At 38.3% G+C, this 21,849-nt stretch overlaps 2 protein-coding genes across 5 annotated transcripts in view; one reads left to right on the plus strand and one right to left on the minus strand.

The window, feature by feature from the left end:
• The window catches only part of qin (tudor domain-containing protein qin), a 203,746-nt gene that overhangs the window by 55,919 nt on the left and 125,978 nt on the right, over positions 1-21,849 (minus strand). The window lies entirely within an intron of this gene.
• LOC100868595 (uncharacterized) overlaps positions 1-21,849 on the plus strand; it is a 71,511-nt gene that overhangs the window by 44,416 nt on the left and 5,246 nt on the right. Inside the window, exon 2 of the mRNA XM_003697702.4 lies at positions 18,405-18,611. Coding sequence (XP_003697750.1) covers positions 18,405-18,611 — 207 coding nt within the window. The remainder of the gene's footprint in view (positions 1-18,404; positions 18,612-21,849) is intronic.

Genomic DNA, 21,849 nt, shown 5'->3' on the forward strand with positions numbered 1-21,849 from the left:
TCCACCGATCTGTAAATCGGTCGGGAATTTTAACAGTCGGCTGGCTTAGCTTCTCTCCAAGATTTTCTCCAAGAAGAAATTGTCGTTACGACGCTCGATAATCGGGGAAAGCCGAGGCAGGAATTCCATCGACTCGTTGCATCCATCATCGTGGACGGATGATTAATCTTTTCTGGTAAGAATGCATTAGGCGAGATATTTTCTTTTCCGTCTTATTTTCTCAAGACGTGTGGAAAAAAGAAACTTTCGAACGAGGACGAATGCTAATTAATTAATTATATTTTGTTCGAGAAGAGTGTAAAAAAAGAGGAAACTCTGAGGTGTTGTTCTGAGAGGAAAATTGATAATCCTCGCTCTGTTTAAGATTAACAAGGGTTACGTGGTACACTTATTGGAATTTCTAATAATTTCCAAGAAATTATAAGACCAAGTGTATCTCACTCGATCCAACTCTATCTTAATGCATCCTTTCCAAACCAGTGTTTTCACTAACAATTTTCGTCCTTTATATACGATGTGTTCCTTTATAAACTATAACTTTTCAGAAAAAACGAAACGTTTTATAAACTTGTAATCAATTCTATCTATTATGAGATAGAAAACAACAATTATAAATGAAAAGCTTTTATTTTCGTATTTTATCGTATTATAAGACGCATGATAAAACGGAGAATCGTATGAAATTGATGGATAATTTGATAAATTTGCAAATAATGACGCGAACGAGAAAAACGAGAAAGTGAGCGAATCGATCAAATACGTAACGTTGAAACAGATACAAATCTTTGCGGCACTGTAACACTAAACACAGAATGATTGTTCTTAGGATGGGTTAAAGGGGAAAATAGAAATCTCGCCTTTATAAAGTTTTTTTTTCCTTGATTTCACCATATACACCGATTCTCGATTACTTTCTCGCCTCGATACCTTCTCATTCGCTTACATCTTAAATTTACAATAAATACATATTTAAATAAATTTCTTATTTCCCTCTCTCCCTCGAAAAAAAAGAACAAATAACATCAGAGCACAATAATGTTCATCAAACGAAAAAGCGCGTGAAACCTTTGAAAAAAAGAAAAAAAAAAAAAAAAAAATCTCTCCAAGGAAAAACATCTCAAAATCCATCCCTATTCCCTAAAAAACGAATCATTCAATCGCGTAAATCCAGATTTACGTGTTCGACGTTTCCTCGTATTTCCACTGGGACAAAAACAAAAACAAAGAAAAAGAGAGAAAAAAAAAAGGAAAGAAAAAAAGAAAAAATAAAATAGATCCACAAATATCGAGCCACCCAACCGTCGTTCATCCATGTCCACTTGTACTTTGTTGACACTTTTTATTTTCATCGACAGCGATCCAGCGAGCCGAGTCGTCCGATTTTTCTAGGCGCGTCGCGCATTGTTTAATACTATTGTTTGTCCCGATATCGTATTTCGTGGCACGCGTGCAAAACCCGGGCGTAATTCGCGAAAAAACATTACAAAACGGGCGCGGCGGACAAATATCGACAACGCGAGAGAGGAGGCATCTCTCTCTTTTATGCGCGTCGTGTCGTGTGCACGAGAAAAATATGATTAGCGCGCCGGCCTGTGACCAATGGAACAATCGCGTGGACGAGTGTACGCGATCGAAGGATAGGATAATCGCGTCAAATGTGTCTTTTTCACTCGGAATTATAACTTTCAATTTTTCTCTCTCTCGATATTTTTCACCGTTCGTTCGATTTTTAACGTCGCTCGTCAAGGAGTGGATGTTCGTGGCGCGCTCTTTTTAGATTTGATAAATTTCTTGTTAAATATACAAGATAAATATACAAAGTAATATCGGAGAATATCGCAAGATTAATTAGAATTGTTCGATCGGGGATTTTTTATCCCTTCTTTTTCAAAGGAGGTTAGTTAATTAGAGTCAGCGGATCTTTCAATTAATTTTGAGCTAACAAATTACGAATATATGAAAAACATAAGCGTATATATATATATACAATTGCGAAAAGTGAAATTTTCGAGTAATTATCTTTGAGAAAGAAAATGAAATCTTTTTAAAAGAACTAGAAACCAAAACACCAGAAACGTGGCAGGTTGGAATAAAATGGAAACACACGAACGGGCAGAAACGATCGGATCGAATTTTCTATTCACCGCCGCGACGACACGTATTCCCCGTTTAACGATTCCGACTCGCTTTATGCAACGATTAACCGCCGCGCGTGACTTTTATTAAACAACACTTTTTACTCGTCCGTATCCGCTTATAAACCGGTAAAAAAAAAAAAAAAAAAAGAAAAAAAAAGAAAAAAAAAGAGAGAGGGGGGAGAAAAAAAACAGAACATGCAACGCAATTTCTACGCTCTTCCCACATTTTCCACACCCATACAAACAGACGTACGTACACCTCGACAAACGTGTACAAACATACGTGCGGGGCCACGTCAAAGAGTGTAACCTTTAATTCTCGGCTCGTTCGGCCGCCTTTGTTTTACCATTTGACAAGCAATTTTGCGGTTAATACGGATCCCTCTCTCTCTGCGTTGGGCAGAGAGTTTAAAAGCGGACATCGAGCGCGCCGCTACTTGCCGATTTTCGACGCTTTTGTCGCCACCATCCAGTACGACATTTATTTAGAAACTCGAATACAAAACGAATTTCCATACCGATTAATATATTAATAAATTCCACGATTCGTGATGATCGAGTGGCCGATTCTTCTCTTAACCTCGTCAACTTGAAATCGTTAACAAAACGGAAATATGTATGTATGTATATATATATGTTTCAGGTCTTTTAATTTTTTACCACCACCAACGATCGAAACAACGATTTTTATAACGCTTTTGTTTCCGATTAATCTCGCCATCAACTGACGTAAAATAATAATACACGATGGCCAATTGATACGGCCAATTTTCGACCCTTTCCTTCCCCCACTCTCCCCCCTTTTCAAAGCCTTCTGTTTTCCTTTGATTTTAATCGATTTCGAACGCACGGCTCCCGGGCACTCCATGTTTTTTCGAGTATCGCGGGGAGGGGAGGAGGGTTGGGGATAAGTGGATGGGAACAAAATGGGAATTTGATTCGTTAATTAAACGAGGGGACGATCGATATATTTGCTGTGTTTGGAGGCTGGAATTTTTGGGATTTCGGTGGATAATGAGGTGGATAATGGGGATTGTTCAATTCTTTCGAGGATGAGTAATAAGAGTATCGGTTGGAGAATCGTTGGGCCTCGACGATGAGTGGTACACTTTTTTCTTCTTCTTTTTTTTTTTAACCGATATTTCACAATATTTCAACAACCTTCAAGTTGAGACTTATATTATCGAGACTCGTTTTATTTCTTCTTTTTATGCAGAAGCGAAAAAATTTAGAAATTCATGTAAAAAAATTAATCCGTTATTATTACGAATTGATTTATCTTTAGAACTCCATCTTCGTTTCTTTTTTCTCCTCTTTCTTTTATCATAAAATTTGCAACCAGGCAATCGAGTTATCGCTTCGAGAATGCAATGAGAAAAGGAGAAGAGAGATGCAACAGAATTGAAGTCTTTCTTTTTTTCTTTTCTCTCTCTCTCTCTCTCTCTTTCGTTTCGTAGATATGATCACGAATGGAGGAATAGAGTCACATGTGGCGTGATGAGGACATATTGAAATATCCTCCCCGGAAAAATGTGTACGAGACTTGTGTTTCTTCCGCAGGAATCTCATAAATTCGTATGAATTCTGAACACTTATTTATTATGTATATTTTCGATACGCCAGTCGGAACGATCCGTTTTAGGAAAGTAGATAAGTTTTCGAGATATTTGAAGAGGCTTTTCGAGGCTTATATTCGTGGAAGAATATATTTCTCATACGTAAATAAATCTTCTTTTTATCGTATCACCCATGTGTTGAAAACAAAAAAGAAAGACAAAGAATTTTCACTCCATACTTTGGCGCGTTTGCAACGAAATAACAATTTCTCGCGTCTTTTCAAAAACACTCGGATTAATAATAGATAATATCGAAACACGCACATCCTCATGATTTTTCATCCAAAAGCACGCAATACTTCTACCATTACCTATCAACAACTTTTCAAAAGACAATTCTTCACGCAATCTCGAACAGAATATAAAACAAATATCAAAATCATCAACACTCAAAAACGATATTTCCCTTAATCCCTTAATTTGCCGGGACCCAATCGTCCTTGATGCGTCCATCTTCCCTCCCAGACAAGTATCACGATCTCCACGATCGTTCTTCTCGAAGGAGGGACAAGGTTTGGGACATAGGCAACAGGTAAACGATGGATTATTGATTCGACACGCAGTGATGTGCGTGCGCCAGGCCGCAAACTGCACGCACGTGTACCTATCCTCTGACTCATGCATAGAGAGATATAAAGAGAGATAGAGAGAGAGAATGGAAGGAGAGAGGAGGAGGAGGAGGATACGTGTGTACACAAGCCGAATGTAGCCGCAATGGTTCCGATGTGTATTCTCATTTCCACCGTATTCCCGCATTCTGCTTGCACAGGAGTGCATTAATGCATGCAAAGGATTCCATTGAGCCTGGCTGCAGTCTAATTTCACAGCGCCCTTTATCCATCTATCGCGCTTATTGGCCGCTTTATTATCCACGAGGATAGAGACGTCGACGTAGAGAAACGGGCGCCATTTTCTTTTTCAACTTTTTCCTTCTCGGATTAAGACTTTTGGCAGATTCGTTTCGTTCTTTCGATCGTTAATTCGACGAAAAATTTAACGAGGATGGAAGCTTCAGGTTTCTTGGTTCCTCGAGATTTTTATATAAATTTAAACTTTCTGCCAATTTTTCGTCCATCTTGGATGGACGAAACAATTTTCTAATTGCGTTATTCTCCGTCCAATCCAATAATAAATTTTTAAAATCGTGTTTTGCAATTTGTTAATGGCAACGGCGAAAAGAAAGAAAGGATGAGATGGATGAAAAATTTCTTTGAGAAGGATAATTTCCAAATGGCTGGTTATTATAATGCACAAGGGCGCATCGAAGAAGCATGCAGCGTCGCTTCCGGGCTTCGTTTTTCTAGAAATTAATTAAATGGATCAAAATTGTAGTTGAATATTTTTTATTTATCAATCGTCGATATACGATTAACCGAAAAATATCGTTCGAAATTGATATGGCGGTATAAATGCACGACGAATCGTTTGTTGAAAAAATATTTTTAGAATTGTTCAATTGGAAATTCACGACGGTGATCGGCCAAGGTTTAATTATAAAATTTATTATTCAGATTCTCTCGAAAAATCAATATTTACTCGCAATTGCAGCATTAATTTCCGCTGCAACAACTTGCGCATCCCGGATCCTATAAATTTGAGAACACGCATCATTTTGTACTACCAGTTAAATATTTGTCGGGAGGAAATGGTTCATTTTATCCGGCTGTCTGCCTTGTATTTTAAAAGGGACATTCTCGAAATTCTTTGCCATAAATTATTTTCTCGATAAATACACATTGGTGTTGTTCGATCATCATTATTATTATTATTATCATCATCATCATCTCTTTTCGCCTTTATCGTAATTGAAATTGATATTCATGACCCCCCCCCCCCCCCTCACATAACCGTTATTAACCATAAGTTTGATTATAACAATTTTTAACTCACCAGTTTTACACCAAATTTTATAATTCGTGCGAAAAATATTAAAATTATTCCCTTTCTAGAAATGGAGGTTGTGAGCTTCGCTTATGAGAGGTTTCGCGTGGAAACTTATCACGTATACGTGGCGTAATTTAACGTTTGCCATCGTGGCCAAGTTGATCATTAATCGTGTTAGCTCCCACTTAATTACAGAGTTAGTTAAGAATCACTTGCCACCATGCTAGTGGTTACACAGCCTTAACCACAGTTCGGTTAATGTCGTGGAACAAGAATCGCGAAGTTAGAGCTTGCAAACTAATCTGGACGTGGCGTGGATATACACAATAAATTTCCCTTCTCCCCCCTTTTTGATCGAATAATTAATTCGATTTAAAAAAATTTTAAACAATACGTCAAGTCTCGTTAAGCTTTCTCGTCGAATTAAAATTTTTATTACACGCCGTGTTATTATTTAATTAAAACAAGAGAGATTTCTTGGGATGGACTTGTCGACCAATAATCGTTGAGCTTCGTTCAATCTTTATTTATCACCTCTTTTATTTTCCTCTCGTATTTGCCATTCCTTTTTTCAACCAACTTTAAATACATCGTAGAATAAGATTTGATCTATGGATTTTCTCAAACGAGGATTCGATCGTTCAAACAAACGCAAGAAACAAACTCAACGAGAATTCCAGTATGGATAACCAGAGTTAGAATCGGGTCGCGACGATCGCTAAGGTCGGTTTGGCGCGCCTATCGCACATTCTAAAGTCATCATCACCGCCTCTACATCACCTTTCTAAACCGTGTCCCGAATGCTAACGCGGCTGTCGAGCCGCATCGAGAGTGAAAACGAGGCGGGGAACCTTGGGAGAATCTGGTGAAAATCGATCGCGTCGAAAATGCGATCGTCCATGATTAATGCGGGTCGCGTGAACGAATTGTGAGGCAACTCGTACTACGTGTACAATTGTAGTTAATTGCGATAATCGAGCGACGTTGAGATTATTAATAAGATGGAGGGAAAATTGGACGAGTTAGAATAGAATCGATAATAATAACGGGGGTGTTGGTTATTTTGAACAGTTGTTACTAAGAATTTCGTAAGAAGATTTATTAACCGATCCCCTTCGTGTATTACTCGTAGATAGATGAAATCAGGATCAAAATTTCCTGTGAATTTTCCTTCGAATACGTTTGAATAATATCGAAAGATTTTATTATGGATGGCCTACAACAAGTTTCTGACGAGAATCCATTAAAAAAAAAAATGAGAGCAAAGAACGAAATGACGATTCGTCGAGATCGTCCGTGAAAATAACACGAAAAGAGAGAGAAAGAGAGAGAGAGAGAGAGATCTAATAAAATCGCCTCGTTCTAGCAAGGAGAAACGAGAACGCAGCAGGCCGAGGTTTCGCGAGAACGATGATAATTTCCAGACGTCGGATCTATTAATGTTGGTTATTTGTAGGGTACGAACCACCATCGCGGAAAATATAATAGTTACACGCAATGTAATCTCGTAATGGACGCCCGGTTTAATCAACATTACTTAACTCGTCACGAAATTAGCTCGAATAACCAGTTTTGAATCATGTTTGCCAAGAATCGCGTGGGAACGAGAACAATTTTTCCAACCGATATTATTGCAGAGGATATTTTTGCATTTATTTCTTTTTAATTTATAACAAAGTACAAAGTTTTATCGTTTTCACGGAATAAAGGAAAATGAAGATTTGAAATATCGAATCGAGCTCGTCGAATTTTTTACTCAAGTCAAGTTTTGCAAATTTATTTGTTAAAAATGACGATACAAATCTACTAACTAAAGTAGAATGGGACTGTTTGTAGTCAGAACGAGGTTAAATATCGACTTATTTCGATTCTTAATGAATTTTCCGAAAGATTTCAAACGCGAAAATTGGTAAATATTTTCGCGAAGTTAAACTAATTTAAGAAGAAAAACATAATTCGATCAATTTGATAAAAAGAATTAATCTCACTTTTTTCTTGTTTACTTTACCGATTAGGGACACAAAGATCTTGAGTTTTTCAAGATTTTCATTTTAGAATAGAAATAGCAACAACAACTTGAAAGAACGAAAAATGACGAGGAAAAAAAAGATTGTTTTAGGAAAAAAATTCGACATTTCCTTTCGTCTAAACTTGTCCAGATTCTAGAAAAATTAATCGTGTCCGATTCGTGAATTTTTTTTTTTTTTCTATGCGTGGACGACGAGTACAATGAACGAAAAAAAGCTATTCGATTGAAAAAAAAAAAAAAAAATTTCGACCATTTGTTTTCGTCGTGCAACATAATGGAACTTTTTACCCGTTTCTCGAATATAGTGGATTAAAAACGTTTTAAGCCACGAGATGAATAAATGCGACGCACGTTACGAAATATTTATCTTTAAAACGGTGTAATTGAAAAAAAGAATTAATGAAGAGAGAAAGAGAGAGAAGGAAAAAAAAATGTTTATTCATTTACAAACTTTCGTTGCTCATTTCTGTATATCATCCTACCACGGTTGCCTTTCATCTTTCAAGATAGAAATTGGTTGAAAAATAATCACCGTCTGCTTTGAAGTTCCACCTCTTATTTTTGTCTTTCTTTTTCTTCAGTAACGAAGATAGAGGATTGTAGGATAATTAAGTTTTGGCGGGAAGAAAATATAATTTTTTAAGAAAATTACATTATATTACTTCGATAAATGTGTAAATTATTGTTTCATTAAACTTTAACGATAACCCGATGTTTAATATAAAATTATCGAATAGACACGTTTGGAAAAGAATTTTTTTAAAATTTTCTTCTATGGAAAGAAAATATATTTTTCACTCAAAAATAAATAAAAGATAAATGTATCGTATCGAATACACGATAAATCATTCTAATGAATTTAAATTAACAAATTTCCTTCGACTTTTCAAGAAACAAGTTCGACATGTTTCGATAAAGCACAAGTGGATTCTCTCCCTACAACATTTCTCAATAATTTATGAAATTTCTCTCTATCAAACGTGCAAGCTTCTCGAATTCGCTCCAACTTCGATTCCTTTTTCGAACGAATCGGTTTCTCTCAAACGTTCGCCTTTTTAAATTTTCTCTTTTTTCCCGCCAAATCTGTCACGTAAAAAGAAATACTCTTTCAGAAGAAAAGTAGAGGATCCTTGTAGTCCTTTCGAGAAGAAAATAATAATGGAATCGAAGATTAATCAAGAACACGATAATTCATATTATTACTTCGAAATAACATTCGACGATATATTGTTGAAGAAGATGAAGAGAGAGATGATACGTTTGATAGTTTTCAGTTACAATTAATTCTTCTTAAAGAGATATTAAAAGTTCAAGGTATTTCAATGTCGGTGGAAACGTTATCCTTTTTTTTTTTTCCTTTCTTTTTTATGCCTGTCCTCCGCATAATTCGCGAGAATGATGTGGAAGAAAAAAATACACCAAGATCATAGAAGATGGGCAGCGCAGTTTCCTGTCTGACGCAGACCGTTGCGGAACTTCCGTTAATTATTTGATGTCGGAAAGATTGACGTTTTCTGGCGATAAATTCAAGCTTCTCCTCCCTTCCGCAAAAGGGATACCCACCGACGAAAATAATTAAATAAAGCGGCCTCTCGCTTATATCTTCGAGCATATAACTTCCATAAGAGTAATTTCTTTTAATTATGCTTACTTTATACAAATAATTATATACATATATATATATGATTCCTTTGACGTTATTCAAAAAATTTAATTTGGGATAAAATTTTGGGAATTCCTCAAATTGAGAATATTTAAATATCTTTTTAAACCTTCCTCCCGTCAATCTTCATTATTTCTCTCTTCATTCAAATTACAAACAAAAAGAAAAATAACAAAGATCCCTTTCATTATTTACACACCAAATTTTCTTCTTACCTTTATTTTATCCCTCTCGTTATTCTTACCAAATTTCCCTCTCCCTTCCTCCTCTATCCCTTTCCCGATTAAAAACAGAAAAGCTACGCCCAGCTAGAGAAAAAACTAACACCTTCTTCTTCGAATACACTCACAATCGCAAACAAAACAGTGAATCGTCATGCATACAAGAAAATTTTCGTCCAATATATATACACACGTCGATTTTCCATCGTAAGTATCCTCTATCAATCTAATCATCTTCCATTCCTCACCCCTCATCCCTCCTGCAACTCCTTGCTCCAACGCGCGAATTTCCATGCCGTTATATTAAAGTGCCGTTTCCCAGAATGTATTTGCCGAATAGCGACTCTTTTTTCTTTCGACCCCCCCTCCCCCTTTTTTTCCGGGACTGGAAGAACAAGCTGCCCGACGAGGAGGGAGATTGGAGGGATCCTGACTCCGACCAGGATCACGAAGAACGTTTTTATATCGGCGTATGCGCCGATGTCTCGTGAAATTACGCGCGAATTGTGCGCGATAGTTGAACGAGCTTTATATTCGCCGCTTAATTTCCACCGAATAATGGATGGCGCGCGCGTGTAAATAGCAAAGAAGGGGGCAATTGAGCGGCGTGTAAAAAGTTGGCGCGGTTCCGGGCTGGATATGGAAATTTCGCACGAGAATTTCGGGAGACGATTCTTTGAAGTGACGATCGAGACGAGTTCTCCACCGATGATTGTTGGTTGTTGCACGCGATATTCCGCGTAATACAAAATTTCTGAACACGTATGTTAATTATATTACGCGTAACACGGATTTTTTTAGTCGATTTTTCTTCGAAAAATGCAGTAAAACATACCTTTTGTTTTTTTTTTTTAAATAAAAAGTAATTATATAAATGTAGAAGAATAAAATTGACGATTTTATAAAGGCTTTGTTTTTTTTTTAAATAAAGTGTAATTATTCAAATGTAAGAATAAAATTGACGATTTTATAAAGGCTTTGTTTTTTTTTTAAATAAAGTGTAATTATTCAAATGTAAGAATAAAATTGACGATTTTATAAAGGCTTTGTTTTTTTTTTAAATAAAGTGTAATTATTCAAATGTAAGAATAAAATTGACGATTTTATAAAGGGTTTGTTTTTTTTTTAAATAAAAATTAATTATTCAAATGTAAGAATAAAATTGACGATTTTGTAAAGTTTTTAATTAGGGGTTCCAGTTACGAGAATAATACTTATACGATTCGCAGGATGGGTTTGCCTCGTATTCACCACTTAATTCATCGATCATGTATGGTTGATACGGGAAAGAGAGAGAGAGAGAGAGAGAGACGACAATTGGAGAATCCTGACGTTAATGAATCCCAAATTTCGACCTATTAATTCTGCTGGTGTAGTAGGGATTCGATATTAACTGGCCACGCGTGCCGCAACGGCAGTTGTATAATCGGAATAAACCGGGAAACCGGCCACGTTCCGCGGTTTCCGCTCATTATGCGTGCCGAGTTATTACAATATTTTCATTCTTCGCGGGCGGGGAGGTTTATCACGCTACGCGGGGATTAATCAGAGTTATTTATAAAAGGTACGCGTTATCATACGGAGCGTGTGTTTTCCACGCGGATTGTGGAATTAATTCGAACGTAACCCTAGTCTCTTTTTTGCTTCCTTTTTCTTCCTCCTTTCTCAAGAATCTGTTGTCGATCGCATTGATCGATCGAAGATGTGTAAAAATAAAAGAGGAAGACTGTGATATTTGGTGTTATTAATTTTTTTCCATCTGTCGTTTGATAAATGATAAATAAATAGTTATATCGTTGAGTTTTTTTTAATGTGTTTAAAAAAGAAAAATTATTTCACTCGAACTTCACATTTCTCGCCGAGATGTCGGAAAGAAAGAACGGATGAGCGATAATGAGATAAGGAGGGATTTTCGAATTTTATGGAAGGCGAATTTCCATGCCAAATCGAGATCTCGACTACTGTATAGACAAAATGTGATGAAATTCCTACTACTTTTAAAGAAAATATTATATATATATTTTCTAGAATAAATTATAAAACACTTTCATCTTGTGTTTTAAAAATAATTAATGGATGTTTCGTCATTTTTGTTCGACTCAAAATATGTATCGACTTGAAGGGGGAAAAAGAAAAAAATATAATCTTTGTAGAAAATATCGAGAATTCAGAAAACAGTTAACTGTAACTCGAGGAAGGAGATTGAGCGTGGCAATCGTGGCACCTCGAGGACGTCCTTTCTGGCGAGGATTCAAGGGAACGAACTAATCGAGGAAGTTGGTTAATTTAGAAACCCTTTCGCTTATCTTGATACGTTTGAAAGTAGAAGAGCAAAGTTCACGAGGATCCCCAAACTAGATAGTATACATGCTGCAAAGTGGATTTCGAGATAATGAATTCTCGTTCACCGTGCGACGAACACCCCATTTCTTTTTTTACCCTCGAATTTTCGATCGATTCAACTCCCAAATCCCAAACATCTCCAAGGATTCCTACGTTCTTCTTTCAGAAAATGCGAATTATTTAAAATACTCTTACCATCTCTTTCTCAAAGCTATTCAAAAGCACATTATCATCATCGTCTTAACCAGGAGTGTTTACATACCTGAAACAGAAAAAAGGAAAAAGACACGTCAGTTTCTAAAATGATCCAAAAAATCTGCAAAACTCAACCCTCTCCATCATTCTTCTCCATCTCATCCATCGCCGATCATTCAGAAAAGTTGAGAAAACGCAACGTTCGTGCGAACAGGCGTAGAATAGGAAGGAATCCCTCGACAATCGAGGAAGGCCACGGATCGATTAATTATTTAACGAAGCTCTCCTCATCCGCCCTTATACCCCCCCCCCCCAATCCTTGCTCATCCACCTCTACGAGCCACTACTACTCTGTTTAGCCCCCAAGCAACGTCCGTCTGTGTATCTCTCCGTCCATCCGCCGATCTCCGTGTTAACCGATCATCGTCCTCCATCTCTTCCATCTTTCGTCAGATAACCGCCTCTGAAACTCGAAACGGTGAATCGTAACCGCGATTCTGGAGAGAGAGAAAGAGAGAGAGCGTAATTAGTTTGGCTTTGATGAGAAAACTTGGGATCACACGCGGGGTCAGGAGAGTAAAGCGTTTAGGGAGTAAAAGTTGACGACGATTTGAGAGAGCCGTTTGAATTATTTACGACGGAAGAATTATTGTTTAGCGTATACGTAAACAGCGATTTTCTTTTATCGCTGCTTATTGTAAGGTTTGTTGAAGGAGATGAGAACGTTATTGATTTCTTTTTATCGAAAAGTTGAAGAAGGATGTTTTAGATGGAGAGGAGGGTAGAGGATGGTTAATTGAAAATTTCAAATTTCTCAAAGAGTGAGAAACATCTAATTCTAAACGGGTTTGCCGAGTCTATTGTTGGCAAAGATAAAAGGGACGCGACCGTTAAATGGTTCTTTCTTCTGTAAGGGGTCGCCGAAGCGGAGAGTACAAAGGAGAGTTGGAATCGTTTCTTTGCGAGCGAAACGGAGTGGCGAATGAAAAAAAAAAAAGCCTCTCTTTCCCATCCTCTTCTCCTTCGATCATTTTTACGGTCATCCTCATCCTTATGGATCTTCTTCCTTTAAAAAAGAAAAAAATCTCGAAACATGCAACGATCGAAACTTTTTTCCTCCTCTAAATTTTAATAACGAAATATACAATAAAAAGTACTTCACCACCACTCGATATCGTTTCATCTAAAATTTCCAAACTTCTTCACGATCGGATCGTGAAAATTAATTCAATTCAACGGAACAATTTCGAAAAGTTAATAATCGTGGAAACACAGAAAGGAGGAGAGAGAAAATTGATCGGAGGAGATAGAAGTAATCTAGGAGGAGGTAATATTTCAACGGTATCGAAAGAAAAGAAAAGAAAAGAAAAAAAAAAATAAAATAAAATAAAAGGATGAAACAGAGAACAGAGAGCTAGCCTTAGAGAAAGCTGTGTCTCACGTTTCATCCTCTGCGGAGGGCTGGCTGCTTTTTCCGCAAAAATTTTTCATCCTCCTTTTTTCAAACTCTTTTCCTCCAGATTATCGTCCATTCTCCTTCGTTTCACCGCTCGTCATTATTTCTCTCGATTCTCTCCCCTCTCTCTCTCTCTTCCCTCCTTATGACTCATGCACATTTTTCCCTTCCCTCCCCCCTCTCTTCCGCCACATCCTTTCTTCACGGACGGAACCAACTTCCGCCCGGAGTTTCTTCTCGAAAAATCTTCTTTCTCGAGTCACCAGGTTTTCCTCACCAGGACGGCGAGAGACGTCTTTTAGCGGAGTCAGCTTCGAATTTTAACCCGTGCTGCACACGCGTGCTGCACCCCCTCCTCCCCAACGTACAATAAGAGTTTTAATCCGGACGGAGGGGTGAAAGGGAAAGAGGAGGGGAGGGGGAGCGAGGTTGCTCCAAGAAACGCGATGGGTATCTCCTCTCGCGGGTTCGTTTCCCAAGTTTTTACACCGACTTTTGAAACGATGTTAGAGAGGAGGACACGTACGAGGGGACAATAGAGGAGGAATCAAAGATGAACGAGTGTATTCACTTCCCCGCTTGTTTTATAACGCAAACTTAATCCCTTGCTCCCGATTATATCGAGCCACGATAAACGAGAAGTTCGATAGGCTTCCAGCCTCGTGTCGTTTGGCTCGTGCTTATAATTTTTGCCCCAAATTTCTCATCTCGCTCGTTGTTGTAGGACAAGTTTTCCTCTTTGATATAATAGTATCCTTCGAAAGGAAGATATCGAGAAGGCCAAAGCGATTAGAAAATATATATTCCATGGTTTGTCTAACTAATTATCAAACCACGTGCGCATTCCAAAACTCGAATTCAACTATTTTCTCCTTCCTTCGATCGAGGACAGTTTTTAACTCGGTTGGGATCGTTTTATTTCATAAAACACGCGCGGATAAGCGGGCCTGGAATCGAATAATACTTGCTGTATTAAATACCGCGGACAAACAGGTGTAATTATTCGGCAGCCAAGCGAATATCAAATAATTATCAATGTGTTTCGTTTCCACGGGCGAAAGTATACCTCACGTTAGCCCCTCCCTCCGCAACTAAATTAACGCGGTTCGCGTGTAATAACAAACGATCGATCGATCGGTCGATCGAGCGCCGCCTCGGGATATCGGTCTTTGAAATTGAGGGAAAGGTCAAAGAAGAAAAAACAGGAAATGTTTCGGATTTGAAATGAATTGGCTACGAGTCTTTTCCTTTTAAATTCGTGATAAGATCGTATCGATGTGTAATTTCGATTAAAAAGAGAAAAGGGGTTATTTAATATCGAAAGGAAAGAGAGATCGATTCATTATCGAATTTTCAAAACGGTGTCGAGTTACATTACATTACCGTCGTTTATACCAAGTTCAAATTAACAATCGACGATTCGTTAATTATTTTCCACCGGCTGGCCTAATTATCATGACGTTATGAGGGTGGAAACGAAAGGAAAAAAAAAAAAAAAAAAGAAATTGAACAAATTTACGAGTCATCGTTCAACCGCCGCCCCGGCGGCGGTGACGGCCGGCCAATTTCAGCCCGGGTAATTAAACGGTCGTTAATTAACAAAGAAACAAGCGACTGTTTCCCGGGCTTACTTTGGGAATGCGGAGCTGGCCTGGAATTGGACAGAGTGGAATGTTTTCGGTTGCCTATCAATTGTCGGCTAGTGGCGAGCAAACAACAATGAAAAAGGAAACAATCGAGGGGCCGAGTTGAAACCTCTGTTTCGGGCCTCGTTGTTCACCGAATTTGCCCCGAGTAATTTTTTTTTTTTTTTTTTGAGGGGAGAAGGGACGAAATTTTGATCTCTAAGCATCTCTAACGTTGATCGATGCTATATCGAATTCAAAATCCCAATCTGAACTTGAATATATTACGAATACATGCCAGGACAAGATCTTTACACCAACGCGATATCTCTTTACTCACAATTAACTCATCAAACAATCCCTTACTTATTCCAAACTTGAATATTGAATACATCTTTGTATTCGTATGTCGCCTACATTTTATTATTATTTAAATTAGCAAATATAATATAATTACATTCTAGGATCTCTTGTTACTTGATCGATAACCTTCTTAAATATAAATACGAGTGCAAAAGGATTAAGAATAAAATCCGTTTCAAAATTCATCCGATGCAAACCGAAAAATAAAATAAAATTATTCATCGGAACAGGATGATCAGAATCCTTCGATCCTTATCGTAATTAATCGAAATCTGCTCCAACAAAAAAAATAAAAAAAAAGATTCCAGGGGAAATTCAAGGGAATGTTCAATTCCTCTCGCCAATTACCAAAGCATTCGGATACTGTTCCACGGATGCACGACAACCACGCAACCGACCGCACAACTGTACCGCACGAATAACATATACACGAATAACAACGCGACTAAAGTTAACCGTATACAACCGAGTTAACATAATCATCCCCCTCGAAACCGCGTCGCGCGCAAGGGAAACGCCGTGGCCAATTCTCGAAATATTTCAAATTCCGTTGACAGCTGGCCGAAACGTGCACCAACATACATCCACCGCAGTTTTGAATCTGGAATTCTTCCCTCTCTCTCTCTCTCTCTCTCCTCCCCCTCTCTTTCATCCGTATTATACGGTGTATCGCTCGAATCTGCCGTGTACGTGTTACTTGGCGAGGAAAGGTGGATACGATCCACCGTTGTTCATCCCATTTGATACCGGTGCGTCCGTGACGCGCAAGCTAATTAACGGCTCACCGACCAGGCTCAACTTTATGCGTCTAAATGCAACGGATTAACGCGTGCACGGGGCAAACGAGACACTTACAAACACTTGCCTGGTTCATACTGTTGCGCTATTCGATGAGATGGATGGATGAATGGATGATAAAGATCAAGGGTAGTCTCTCTCTCTCTCTCTCTCATAGTTTCGATTATTTTCATACGCGATATTTAGGAAGAATTGTCGCCATATAGCCGTCATCCTATTCTTTTATTATTGTACGTATATTTATATTAGTATAGATTGATTGATTGGTGACCTTCTTATAAATATATAAATACGGGTGCAAAGGGTTAAGGTTTTTGTTCAGTCTTAGAAATTGCACACATTCTCTTGCACGATCCATTTTATACGAGAGAATTGGATAGATTAATTTTACATAAAAACGTCCTCCAGATTTTTCTTTCAGTCTCCACGATTTGAAGCAAGATCGATTGAAACAGAGATTCGTAACTCTGCATCTTGTAAACTCAGGAAGTAGCTATCTGGTTAATTCCCTTCCTCGATTATTAAAACTCGATCCGTTCGATTGAGCACACGCAGTAAACCCTTTCCTAACGATTTTGGAATTTTGAATATTCCACCAATCACCCCGGCCAGTACGAAATGTTTGACGACAACTCGCTATATATATAAGCTGAAATTAATTAGCTCGCAGACTTTCTCCGTGTGTGCGTTTCCGCCATGCTCTCGATAAAGTGGAAATCTCGACCCGTTGAATATAACCGCAACACCGAAAACCCGTAATAATAATCGTGGAAACTTTAACCACCCCTTCTGTTCGTCTCCTTCTTGTTCGGACAACGGACCCTCCTTTGTCCGAGGGAAAACTTTGGGAGTGGAGACGTACGTTGAATTATGGCCGACTTCTCTTTTCATTCGTTTTATTTTGTTCGTGGGTGGCGAGACTGGGTCAAGTCCGGGGGAAATATCGAGGAGGAAACGAGAAAGACTTGTGGGATGATCTTGGTTCGTTTGGTCTTGCAGGTCTTCGATTCGAAGTTAAGGGTGGAAAAAAAGTTTCGTGTTGTTTTTTTCTGGAGTTTTACGAAAAAGTAATTATTTCGAATATAATTGTATGTTTGGAGTAAGGACAAATATTATATTAATCGGGAATTTTTATATGGTTGGAACATGCTCAATTATTCATGTGAAAAAAAAAAAAGCTAAATTACAACAGCAACAGACCGTTGCAAAATGATTAAAATGAAACTTTGGTTTTTCATATAAAAAAACGTGAGAAGAAATTGGAAATTTTGTCGTCAAAACCTAATCGGGAAATAGAGGAAACAATGCCGTTGAAATCGCTTTTTGATTTATCCCGATATCTCAATCGGTTGCCGAGATATAAAGACTCAAAGTGTCCAGCGCTTGGCACGGTGCAGAGTCGGGTCAATGACCTACATATTTTTCCTGTAAATGCGTACTGCGTCCTTCTAGGAATCGCGTCTGGCCGCTTGTCTGGAATTTGGGATAGGTCAGTGAGACGGGGTGCGAGCGAGAGATCCGAATAAGGAACAAGGACGAAGATAAGTAAACGATTAAAAAATTACCTTTTCCTTTACACGACGATATCTCGGCAACCGGAAGTCGTATCGAGATAAACGAAAAAGCGTTTTAAAGGGGAAGAATCCGCGCTTCTAACGATCGTTCACTCGTCGACCGGAAGTTATTATCTTCGGAATTATAGCGGGTCAAAGTTTTTCCAATTTTAATAGAGTTTAAGCGTGGGTTTGAACGAAACGAACAATTAAAAATTATCCTTTTCTTTACACGATGATATTTTGGGAACCGGAAGTGGTATCGGGCTAAACGAAGAAGCATTTTAAAGAGCAAGATTCTGCGCTTCTAACGATCGTTCATTCGTCCACCGGAAGTTATTATCTTCGGAGTTATGGAGGCTCAAAGTTTTTCTAATTTTAATAGGATTTGAAAGAGGATATTGGCTCACTCACGATGATTTTATCAATGGTATATTGGAGACTTTAAATGTAATTATTAAACAAATTCTATAATTTTTGAACAATTTTTTTTAATTTTGAAATATCACTCGCGTTTCAGAGGGTGTACGAAATACAGGAAGTGGCAAAGTGTCGAAGAGGGCGAGGCCGATAGACCCTGATGCCGAGGACAACCGCGACAACGAGGACTATTATTACGAGGACGTGGATGAAAGAAACAATCCTACGAACGATGCACCGGTCGTTCCTCCAGGATTCCTCAGTCCATCAGTACGAGAGTATCTCGATCTTGGTAAATCGATACCAGGTAAACAAGACCTTCTCTATGAAACCTTATTCCTTCACGATCAAAGCTGTTGATTCTCTTTCCTCTCTTCTTTCCTTTCTCTATTTTTGTTTTCCTTATGCTTTCGAATACTTTCCTCTTGTTTAACCCTGTATTTTCTGTAACTTCACTTTTTTGACGATATTTTAACGGGGCGTAAGAGAATAATCCGAAGAGATTCCAGTTTTTCTCTTCGAAAAAGTGTTGGAAGAAAGAATTATTTTTTCACCGATTGTAATAAAAGATTATTCAAAAGATTATTCAAATTAATCTAAATTAATCTCATCTCACCCAAAATTTAAACTCATCTCTAATAAAATTAACGCAACAATGAACCAAATATCATAAGAAAGATAAAATCGAAAACTCCTTACAAAATCCAATGATCAAAGGAAACAAATAAATAATGCAATTCCAATAAGCGTATTCGTTCCTTCCTTCATGAAATCTAATATCTAACGATAGAGAAAAGACGGAGGAAACATCTTCGTGACAATTGCCGTGGAAATTGGCCGTTCACGAGCCAACGTCGTATTTAAATTCGTTTCTTCCGGTATCCTTCCCGAAGGAGCACGAGCTTTCGACGAGTTGCCGCGGGTTTGAGCGGCCTGTTTATGCGGATTGCGGAAAACGAAAGAAACAAATAGATCGAGAATCGTTATTGCTATCGCCGAGCTATGCAACATTATTATTCCTCCTCAACAGGAAATGATTTTTATCCCTTCCTGCAATTGTCATTGTGTTTAAGAGCGTGTTTTATTTACAACTCGTTAGGTCTTGTCCCCTCTATTTTTTCGAAAAATTATATTTAACTAGCAACAAACGTTTAATAGGATTGCAATAAAAAAGAAAGAGATCGTATTACTAGATTTTTCGATTCATTTTCTATTCCACGTTCAAACGAGCATGTAAAATGTATATACATACACGAGTTAACCCCATTTTCCTATCTTCGTGTCCTACTTAAACGAAGATTGTATCAGCCATACGCAGGAAATCACGTCTCTTCTTTGGAAACATCGTCTAATTTTATGCGAATTCGTGGATTCTACAATCCCAACGTTACGTTTCTTCTTTTCCACACGGATGGAATTCCGTATTTACTATATGAACGAATGAAATCTTGCATCCGAAACTATCATTATTCACCTATCACTCCATTTACATCCGTTATATAATATAATATAATTAGAAACGTGCATTGTATCCCGTTGAGATAAAATTGTTTTCTAAATTCAATAATATATTCATCGTGAATTTTTCCGATGGAAATAATCCTTCGCGGAGTTCTATCTGGTAAATAATTATTTTTCCTACTTACGTGTTGCGTGTCAAGGGGTTTGGAACGGGATGGCGGAGGTCAGGAACAACCCTTGGAAGAGCGTCCTATTAGAGTGATTTTCCGCCATCAGGAAGGTGCCAGCAGGAGGATATTTCACGATCGGTCGGTCATCGAGGAGTGGGAGGGTGTGTGTTGCGCACAAAGGGCTTGGAAGAAAAGTCGAAGGGGAGGCCTTGCGTTGTTGTGCCGGGTCAGTGAAAAATCTTCAAAGAAACCTGAAAGGTTCGGATCCTCACGCTTTATGTATTAATAACGTAATCGATTAGAGAGGTTATTTAATTCCCTTCATTATTACTAAAATTCATTTATCTTGATGCATTCTTGATTACTCGAGACAAAATGTTGCGAAACGTGTTATTTCAAATGGGAAAAAAAGAAAAAAAAAAAAAAATGATAGAATTTTTTTTAAACTCAAAAATTATTCTCATCGTAAGATGACGCGTGAATTACAAATGAAGAGTATCTTATCGGATCGATACTTTCGCGTCTTTATATATTCACCATTGAAAAATTATTGCTTCTATTATTATTATTATTGTCTTTCTTCATTTATCGCTCGATTGCTTTCCTTCTCCGCGATGGGATTAGCGGCGGTGTCCGAAAATGGATTTAAGGTGTTTCCCACGATTTGCTTGACCGCGTGGCAACTCTTGCGTTACGTGGATTATCGATCGCGGATTCTGTGACAATGGGGGTGTTTTAGCGTGCCGCCAGCCCCACCGCAAATCGGCACCACTGCCCACCGGAACACAGTAACGCCTATTGTCACGCGGTGGATGTTATCGTGCCATCCCGTTTCCCCTAACACCTGCCCCGAAGAAAATTGATACTAACAATCCGTCCCCTTTCTTTCAATTCCATTTTTCCGCCAGTGATTTTTTCCCCCTCCCCCCTTTTTTCTTTTTCTTTCTTTCTTTTCTTTTTTCATTTGAACGCGCGATGGTTGTTATCGAGATGAAAAGACTTTTATATACCGGTGATCTTTTTATTGATCTAGTGTTATTAAGAACGCATCCTTCAAATCAAGGTAAATTTTCACTCGTGAAAATTAATCTTCCGATATGTTTCAAGTTTATAAAAAAATTTGCGTATTTTTGGGGGAAGACCAACGCGTCGCTCGGAATAAGAATTATCACATAAAACACAATGCAATTCTTTAAATATCGATGGATCTACGAATTCCCAAGAAATATTTCATTGGGAATAATCTGTGAATAAATTAGAAATTAGGATATAAAATTATAAAACGAGTCAAACCACCTATCACATAGCCAAAAAACAAAATCAAATACACAAATTTACGAAAAATCAATAAACTTGTCTCTCGTCGACGCAACGTTCCACTTAATCTCGCGACCTACCCCTACGCTCACGCGTCATCTCCCTCCACCCCCGATAGAATAATGAAATAGCCGACTCCGGGAACGCGACCTCTGCACCCACCCATCCGTGGCGGCGGAGGCTGGGGCGAGTCGTGGGGCGAATCCACGAGCGAACGTGTAGAAAGATGGAACACGACGATCCCTTCTCCTTCGTTCGAATCTCTTCACGTTTCACGAGAAGAGAGAAGAAGAAGAAGAAGAAGAAGAAGAAGAAAAAGAGCGTGGCGCGCTTCCTCGTTTGCAACCAGACGAGGGGAGAGGCGAAATGATACGAGGGGAGTGGGGGTAGATAGCGACAAACCTCGTCGTTTGGTCGACTGACTTTATGACGATGGCTGCCACGTAAAAAGAGGGGTGGATATAGAGAGGGTGTGCTACGGTTTCGACGCATTGAACTTCTCGTCCTTCATCTGGCAAACAATGGGGTGGCTTTCCATCCTCCTACTGTGAGGGACGATTGGTCTGTCTTTATTCTTATACCAAAGGGTTGTTGCTG

The sequence above is a fragment of the Apis florea genome, unplaced genomic scaffold (genome assembly GCF_048593485.1).
Source record: "Apis florea isolate Af1SG1 unplaced genomic scaffold, ASM4859348v1 contig_1615_pilon, whole genome shotgun sequence".
Lineage (NCBI taxonomy): Eukaryota > Metazoa > Arthropoda > Insecta > Hymenoptera > Apidae > Apis > Apis florea.